The sequence below is a fragment of the Salmo trutta genome, chromosome 4 (genome assembly GCF_901001165.1).
Source record: "Salmo trutta chromosome 4, fSalTru1.1, whole genome shotgun sequence".
Classification (NCBI taxonomy): Eukaryota; Metazoa; Chordata; class Actinopteri; order Salmoniformes; family Salmonidae; genus Salmo; species Salmo trutta.
Window position 1 is genome coordinate 17,987,104 of NC_042960.1, and position 9,174 is coordinate 17,996,277.

The following is a 9,174-nucleotide window of genomic DNA, read 5'->3' on the forward strand; positions in this document are numbered from 1 at the left end:
TGTTTCAACAAGCAGTGCAGCTTGGTTGGGTTGTGTTTCTGAGGACTCACGGCTTCTCGACCTTCGCCTCTCTCGAGTCTGTAAGGGAGTTGAAGCCATGAGACAAGACTAACTACCAATTGGATACCACAAAATTGGGGAGAAAAATGGGGTAAAAAAAATTACATACGTATATATATATATTTTTTTAAAGTTAAAACATTTAGAAATCTGTGATTTTCAAACATGAGAATCGCAGTGAAGTGAGGAGCACCGTGATGTCACAGAAGCATTTTTTAACCACAGATCATAGAAACGCGCTGTAGACACTGGTTTGGTACTGGAAATAATGAATATGAGGTTGAAAAGTGGCGGAATTGCCCTTTAAGGCTATCTTACAAACAAATGTAACAATTTACTCAACTGTTGGTCAATTTCTTCAACAAATGATCAGGTCTATATAATTATCAAACATACATTAGTAATGGAAAGGAAACACAGACTCTGTTTATGTATTAAAATACTCCTTTAGTAATACAATTGTAAACAGAAGTTGGTACAGAGTAGAGGAGTGATTATTTGCTGCATAAAACACATCCTTTGTTCATGTCAAAATGTGCATCCTGTTTTTACAGTGGCAGGGATGCAGTCTAATGAGTTATCTTTCTTCAGTGGGGAAGAAGGTGAAATGCAGGGTCTGACAGAGTAGGCTACACCACAGAGTCCTCCTCTTCTGGACTCCCTGAGGTGGATACACAGCACTCTGTACAGTGAGCACAAAAACAATTGCGTATTTCAACACTGCTCATACCACACATACAGACATACCATACAGTATCAACTTGGGCAGGAGTACTTTGTCTTTAGGCTACTCAAGAAGTTTGTCACTTACCTTTAATATCTTTCTTTTTCCAGATGCAGCATATTCCGAAAAATAATGCTTCTATTACAAGGACTATCGTAATGATTGTAATTCGATTAGGACCAGACTCTGTCAAAATAAAAACAGGAAACAAACTGGTGAGTCCCAAAACAATATTTACACTTTACCCTGTTTCTTCTCATAATCTAATTTGATAGTGTTGCTAAATTGTTCTACTTTTTGGCTTAATTTAATCAACAAAAAAAGAAGGTAACTGAATTCTGTCTGTGGGCTGTTCCTGTTGATAAATATTATTGTTTTATATGGTGTCTAACCCCCAGCGCTGGAAGAATAGCAGTGAATGGGGATCCAAGTAAACTAATTAACCAGTCCAATAAAAAAAAAATGTTGCACATTACCATTAATGACATACCTACAACCTGAAGGCAGAGCGTTTCAATGTTGAGTTTGGTTGTCTGGTTACTGACTGGGTTGGCAGCCACACAGCTGTAGATATCTTTGTCCTGTAGCTTTATCTCCAGAGGGAGAGACAGGTTGGTGGAGAGGTCAGGGCTACTGGTCTGGTTGAGTCTCTTCTCTCCTCTGTACCAGGACAGGGTCCTATCTATCTGGTTCTCCACAGAACACACCACTGAACAGCTCCCCTTCTCTGATGAACTGTCCAGAACATCACCTTGAGGGATTTTTCTGACTTGAGTACGTGGTCCTGGAGCTGGGATATTAAAATTCAAACAATGATTTAACACAGATTAATGTCATTAATATTGGTCCTCTGGGTAGGAGGACAACTCTCACTAGTAACAAAATTGTGGTGAGCACATCAGTTTTTTTATCCCTTTGGTGCAATTTTCACAAGTATGTGGTACATTTTCACAACTTTAAGCACAAATCTAAACAGATCAAAACTGCTCAATTCAAAACTAAGCACATTCTCAATTGACTGAGTGCAACAAACAGTCACTTGTTAACTGCACAAAATCACCCTTTCAATTTGCATTCATATTCAAAGTATTTGCGCGTCACAATGCAATACTTGGTGTGACGTTGACACAGTGGAAGGATTTTACAGTAATCCAATTGTCTGCGTTCAACCACAAACTCTAAACATGGTTTATTTTATTTGACAGGTGATCAAAAAACAAGACATCGGATAACATGACTAACCCCACATTATTACAAGAACATACATGTGATTCGCATAAACACTTTCCATTCTCAATGTCTGGTTAGGCCTATTCATAATACGGCTTTAGATTAGGTGTCTTAGGACATAATAACAATCGCTACAATGGTGTTGTAAATATCAGAATTGAATTGATACACTTTAAGCTGATGATTTAAGCTGATGATTTAAGCTGATGATACTGTAGCAGTTACAGTAACACGTCACAGAAAAGTTGATATTGTGTAATGTTGCTTGGGGCAGAAACGGCATACAGTACGCTACATCAACACTTTTTACTGTAGGATTCTGTTTTACAATACATGCCACAATACTCCTATATCTGACGATTTCTTCTACGTATGAACTGTATAAAGAAACGGTTTCTGTAAATTAAAACAAAAAATCTCAACATGCTCCAAAGTTTGATAAACTGTAATGAAAATGTTATTTATCCTCTATTTTATTCTATTCAGCACTTCAAAAATATCTGTTTAGAAAATTGTATCATGTATTCTGTGCAATTAGGTTAAATGTTACATTAAAATTACTAAATGGTGAGCCTGTATCATTCTCTGATATACAATATTGGTGACTAAATTAAATGTTCATGTTATTTTCTGAAGAAAAAAAGATTTTTCATGAATGACTCAGGATTGAAAGACCTTTTGACCTCCAATATCATATTATTATATTATTTCACACAGAGTACGTGATCTGTTAGGCCAATCTTAATCCTGAACTATTTTAGGCTTCTCCTAACAAAGGGGGTGAACATTTTATAGAGTTTTCTTTTCACTTTGACATTATGCAGTATTTTGTGTAGATTAATGACAAAACAATTATATTGGTCTAAATCCATGTCAATCCCACTTTGTAACACAACAACATGTGAAAAAAGTCCACTGAGGGTGAATATTATAGGCACTGTGTAATGTTTTGAGTCACACCTATGACTGTAAGGTAAGGGCATTAGGTCCCACTTAAAACACTGTTGTATATAAAACCAACACTCACCATAGACAGTTAGATAGAATCTCTGAGATGTTTTGTGTGTATTGAAAATGTCTAGCTGATAAACTCCAGAGTTGTTGAGGGTGAGATTTCTGATGGTGAGAGATCCAGTTTCTCTGTCCAGCTGCAGTCTGTCTGGGAATCTTCCTTTGAATTCTGTGATAATCTCTCCTCTGATGACCTGACTCTCAACTATTGAGGTGTTTGGAATGTCTGGACCAAAGAACCAAAATATCTTATCATCAACATGTAGTCCAGTTAGTCCAGTGTGTAGAGTGACAGACTGCCCCTCTCTCTGTGTCAATATATTCACTTCAGCATTCACAGCTCCCAACAGATCTGGAATAAAAAAAGATTAAATATGAATGTGTTGTTCAGTAGCAAAGACAAAGGGCACAAATCATACTGTTATTATGTCAAGGTTATTATGGTTTGTTTTAAGTTTAGCTTAAGTTTGTTTTCAGATCCACTTTACTAGTTTGTATTTAGTTTAAGTTTTATAAAAACATGTATTTTTTGTTTTAATTGTTTAAGTGTTAGGGACAGAACGTTGCCTATTTGTGGGAGGTTAGGAGGCTTATCTGTTTGTGTTTTGGGGAATGTCACTTTCATGCAGCTGTGTGGCGGTAATGGTACGTTCAGGACAACTGGGAAAATCATGACGTGATGTAGTTGTTGAGCGTCTTCCCTGCAAGTATATTGTATGTTTTAAATATACATTTTTTTTAAATCATGAACTTCAGGTAGGAAAGTCGGAGGTCTTGGAAGAGGCCCGAGTTGGAATTACGAGTTGGAAGACAGTTCAAAATTCAAGACGATGTTTCCTTGCAAGAGCTCGTTTTCCTCCGAGTTCCCAGTTGTGTTAAACGCACTGAAGTCAAAGAGTTCTGAGTTCCCAGTAGTTTTGAAATCGGCATAATGCATAAGGTGATGGGTCAGGTCATAGGTTAGGTTTAAAGGTAGACTCAGCGAGATGACGTAGATACCAGGGGCGAAAATCTGATATCAACTTTGGAGGGGACAATTACATGACATTTTCTCAAGAGCAATTCCTGAGGGGGACACCAAAAGTAGTGCTGTAACACATAGCCTACATTGTAATATGGTAAATGTATATTGAGGAACCAAAGAAATAAGGTGTTTGCCGTACTCCTAACTACCGGTACCCAAAACTACACAACTAATCACAACAGCAATACCATTGCCTTTAACAAATCTTAGTTCAGTCACCAGTTTAAGTTGAGAGTGGGGGTATCCATGGCATTTTCCAATTATGTTCTTATTTTACAAGTCAAAAAAATTGAGAACCTTTCATAATGTTGCCAAACAAAGACTCAACAAACTTACCTGAGACTCCCTGTCTCTGCCAGTCTGTCCCTGCATATCTGTCCCCAACTCTGCTGTCTGTGTGCCATCTGTTGCCTGCTCTGCCTAATGACATCATTGTGAAACATTTCCATTAGAATTTATTTTCTTTCTTATGAACATTTTATCAACTAGTCTTTGAGATATTAGGCTACTAGGGTTCTTACTATGCGTTTTGGTGTATTGAAAAATACTCTGATGTCCGTCTTTTATTTTTCTGCCATTTTTCTACCTGGCTGGCTGGCTGGCTACACACACAGTGTGTAGGTTATTTACAGTAGGAGATGGGCTTCTATCATCTTCAATCATTCTATTTGGGCTTCGATCTAAAAGGTAGCTAGCAAATGTGAAACGGATTAAAATGACAAGAGTTGACAGCTGTATGAGTTCACCATTTACACAACATATGCTGCAACCTTTTGTAATTTTAATAGTTTGTTTCATATTGGCTGGCTTCCAACAATAGCTGAATTTGCAAAGCTAGCGAGCACCAATTCAGTTTCAGTGGTGTTTGCTATAATCTTTGCTACCCGGGTTAAATAAAGGTGAAATTAAATAAATAAGTTCCCTTGCGACAATTTAGCTTCTGCAACGAGACCATTAAATATATTTAAGACAATGGTAGAAGAGAGTGTAGTTCTGTTTAGTTTGGATTTCAGTTTATCGCTAACCTTATCACAGGGACTTTGAAGCACCAACTTACATCATCTGCATGCTGATCTTGGAATAAATTGACGATAGCAAAGATTCCATCTTTGACGACGCCACATAAATGGAATAGGTACTAGCTAGCTTAATAGTTAATATTTGCGCGCTAGCTCTGCATATTCAGCTAGTGTGTGTGCGCGATTGACTGGATTAACCTCACGTCAGTTACGTGCATTGAGTGCCTTTCAGACAGTAGATACGACCTCTCTGTTACCTAGCAAGCTAAGGAACTGGCAGTGGATCAAACCATTGTGAGGGAAAGGGTGGGGGGGGGGGGTCGCAATCTTTTGAAACTTAAAAACGCGATATTAAGTGTCTATAAATCAGCACAACTGCTTTCATTGCGTATTATAAATATTATTTAAATTACAGTTATGTTTCAGTGATATATTGGGGGGGACAAATCATATTTTTCCAGGATGGGGGGGTTGTGTCCCCCCCGGGATTTCCGCCCCTGGATATGGGGGTTAGATACATGTTTATTTTGACAATTTAAAGAACCTTTTATAAACAATGCCAACACTGAAGTTGATCTGAACCTTGCTGTTGGAAAACAACTTTAATGTCTGGCTGTTGCAGATGCACCTCCCCTACCCTCCGTTTGTGCCCATAGGCTACGTTGTTGCCGGTGATGTCTGGTGAGGACCTGCCTTACAATAGGCCTACAAGCCCTCAGTCCAGCCTCTCTCAGCCTATTGCGGACAGTCCGAGCACTGATGGGGGGATTGTGTGTTCCTGGTGTAACTCGGGCAGTTGTTGTTTCCATCGTGTACCTGTCCCGCAGGTGTGATGTTCGGATGTACCGATCCTGTGCATGTTGTTACACGTGGTCTGCCAATGCGAGGATGATCAGCTGTCCGTCCTGTCTCCCTGTAGCGCTGTCTTAGGCGTCTCACAGTACGGACATTGCAATTTATTGCCCTGGCCACATCTGCAGTCCTCATGCCTCCTTGCAACATGCCTAAGGCACGTTCACGCAGATGAGCAGGGAGCCCGGGCATCTTTATTTCGGTGTCTTTCAGAGTCAGTAGAAAGGCCTTTTTAGTGTCCGACGTTTTTATAACTTACCATAATTGCCTACCGTCTGTAAGCTGTTAGTGTCTTAACGACCGTTCCACAGGTGCATGTTCATTAATTGTTTATGGTTCATTGAACAAGCATGGGAAACAGTGTTTAAACCAGGGGTCACCAACCTTTTTGAAACAGAGCTACTTCATGGGTACTGAGTCATACGAAGGGCTACCAGTTTGATACGCTCTTCTGAAATAACAAATTTTCTCAGTTTGCCTTTAGTTATACGTTATTAATAATGATTAATGATACTCATCTATGTGAAGACACTGATCACGTTAATATTTCTCACAGTAATTATCAACAATGACAATAAGGTGGGAAACAGATATCAATATTCAGCACTTTAATCTCAGTAATTGTTAAATTTTCAGATGATCACTTACATCACTACATTTCATAGGAAAAATGTCCCATTTTCACTAGCCACTGACAAACCCTTTTAACAAATCATGAACTGTTTCAAAAAGTTATCAATTATGTAATGTTAGAAAAATCAACTTATTTTTAAATAAATCTTGTCACATTTTGAACTAATGACCAAATCTGCTGCATTTAACACACTTAAATTAAGCACAATTCTTCAATATTTTAATTTGACTTCGCCATGGCACTGCCATGTTGCCACTGACAACATCTAGTATCTGTTTCTTTGTTAGTGGGAAGACTGACATTGCATGCTGTTCACCAGTGTATGGTAATCTGGTGTGTAACTTGACACTGCAATTGTGAGTGAGTCTTTCAGATGTGCATCAGTGAGGCGTGTTCTGTGTTTGTTCTTGATGAAGTTCATGTCAGAAAACGCTGATTCACAGAGATTGGTTCAACCAAACAGGCTAGCAACCTTCATAGCTGCTGTGCATACTCCACTGTACTTCTCTGTGTCAACAAGGCACCAAAAGTTTGGTGCAGCCTGGTAGGCTTTGAGGTGGAGGTCATTTTTGCAATGTTATGATTTCAATCTCCACCTGTCCAGCATCCAAGTCGAACATTGCACTTAGTTGCTCAGCAAATAATATTGTGTCCACATTCATGAAAGGATTGGAAATGAACTACACACATGGCTCAAGCTGATGAAGGTCACAAAACCTATACTCAAACTCTTGCCCAAGTCTGTTTATGACTTCACAGTACTTTTCTGCAACTTTGTCAAATGTCTCAGATGCAGAAGCACTGTCTTTCAGCACCGACTGCACAGAGGGAAAGTGCAGCACCTTTGTTTTCTGAAAATCCACAGAGAAAATTTTCATCTTAGCTTTAAACGCATTTAAAGCACTTATCAGATCAACAACAGTCTTACCTTTGCCTTGCAGCTTGCAGTTCAAGTCGTTTAGTTTCCCAGTAATGTCCGTCAAAAATGCAAGGTCAAGTGTCCACTCTGTGTCCTCTAGCAGTGAGACGTCTTCGCCTTTGGGCTGCTTGAACTCTTGGATTTCACCCAAAAGTGACAAAAAACGAAGTGGTCCTCTGCTGAGCCATCGGATTTCTGTGTGTAGCAGCAGGTCACCATATTCAGCTGACATCTCCTCCAATAGCACCTTGAAAATCCTGTACTATTTTGCTTTGGAGCGGATGTTGTTTATGATTTTTACAACGGGAGTCATCACGTGCTCAAAGCCGATCACTTTTGCACATAACGCCTGCTGGTGAATGATGCAGTGTTAATGCAGACATTTTGGGAAGTCTGGGTCACTTTTACAGTGAGCGATGAAACCTGTATGTCGGCCGATCATAGCAGGAGCCCCGTCTGTAGTCACCGCTACCAGCTTTTCCAATGGTACCTTTTTCTGCACGAAAAACTCCTTCACCGTGTTATAAATGTCAACTCCCCTCGTAGTTGTCTTTAAGGGCAGTTGTGCCAGGAGTTCTTCTCTTGTGGAGAAACACCATCCGGATAAAAACTAACAGCTGCGCTATACTGCTGCTGTCCACGGACTCGTCGCACTGGATCCCGGTCCAGCTGATCAGCCAAGTTACCATAGTTGACACTCGTCGAACCATCGTAGATGCACCCAATTGGACGTCGGAGAGAGTGGAGATTAGATCAGTTCCATTTTTCTCGTCTTTAAGTACAGTGTTAGCAATTATCATAATTGCTTCTTTGACAACTTCTCCATCTGAAAATGCCTTCTTCTTCTTGATCAGAAAATGTGTAGCTCTAAACGAGGCTTCGGGTGCTTTTTGTGACTTTTTCGCCCTCCTCGTGAAAAAAGACTGTTGCTTACCCAAAGCTGCCTTTAGCTCACGGGCTTTTTCTGCCCGCAGTGCACTTCCCGGATGGTAGTTAGCACCGTAGCTTTTGTGACACGTAGTGAAGTGTCTCTCCACATTGTGCCGCTTTGCCGTTGCCACAGTCGCCCTGCAAATGAGACACACGCAGGTTTCTTTCACAGTCGTAAAAAATAATTCCTCCTCCCAATCGTTGTGAAAGTGATACGTTTTCTTCCTTTTTTCTGACATGTTTTTGGGGCAAGAAACTGCAGTCATCTACCATCTTCGCTGCGCCCGCTAGCTTACTCTCCACGAGCACTGGTTTTTCCCGCGCACAATACTGACCTTTGAACTAGAGTAGTTCAGAGTTCACCCAAACTTATCTAAACTCATGTATAATGAAAATATTTTTAGTCATTTTTAAATATATATAAATGCAAGTGTGATTAAAAAGAATAGCAACAGAATACAATTACATTTCAGACGCAGCTCACTAGTGAGTTGTGCTATTTTTAGACCAGGCCTGCGGGCGACTCATGTGGTCCCTGGGGGCGACCTGGTGCCCGCGGGCACCGTGTTGGTGACCCCTGGTTTAAACCCTTTACAATGAAGATCTGTGAAGTTATTCGGATTTTTACGAATTATCTTCGAAACACAGGGTCCTGAAAAAAGGATTCTGTCATGGAAATAAATGTATTTCCTGTTAACAAGTCATTTATTGTTTCTATGCCTTAAAAGCTATTCAAGGATTGTTCTATAGTGTTGTGTTTTTCATGAGTTT

The 9,174-nt window shown here is 39.8% G+C and overlaps 1 protein-coding gene across 1 annotated transcript; it reads right to left on the minus strand.

Moving 5' to 3' along the window:
• Positions 1-486: 486 nt before the first annotated feature.
• On the minus strand, positions 487-8,765 carry LOC115191967 (hepatocyte cell adhesion molecule-like). The gene is made up of 5 exons (XM_029750033.1): positions 7,483-8,765; positions 3,042-3,377; positions 1,275-1,574; positions 872-970; positions 487-742 (listed from the first exon to the last, which is right to left on the minus strand). Exons 1-5 carry the CDS (start codon positions 7,703-7,705, stop codon positions 690-692), a joined length of 1,011 nt encoding a protein of 336 aa, XP_029605893.1. The 5' UTR covers positions 7,706-8,765; the 3' UTR covers positions 487-689.
• Between the last annotated feature and the right edge of the window lie 409 nt (positions 8,766-9,174).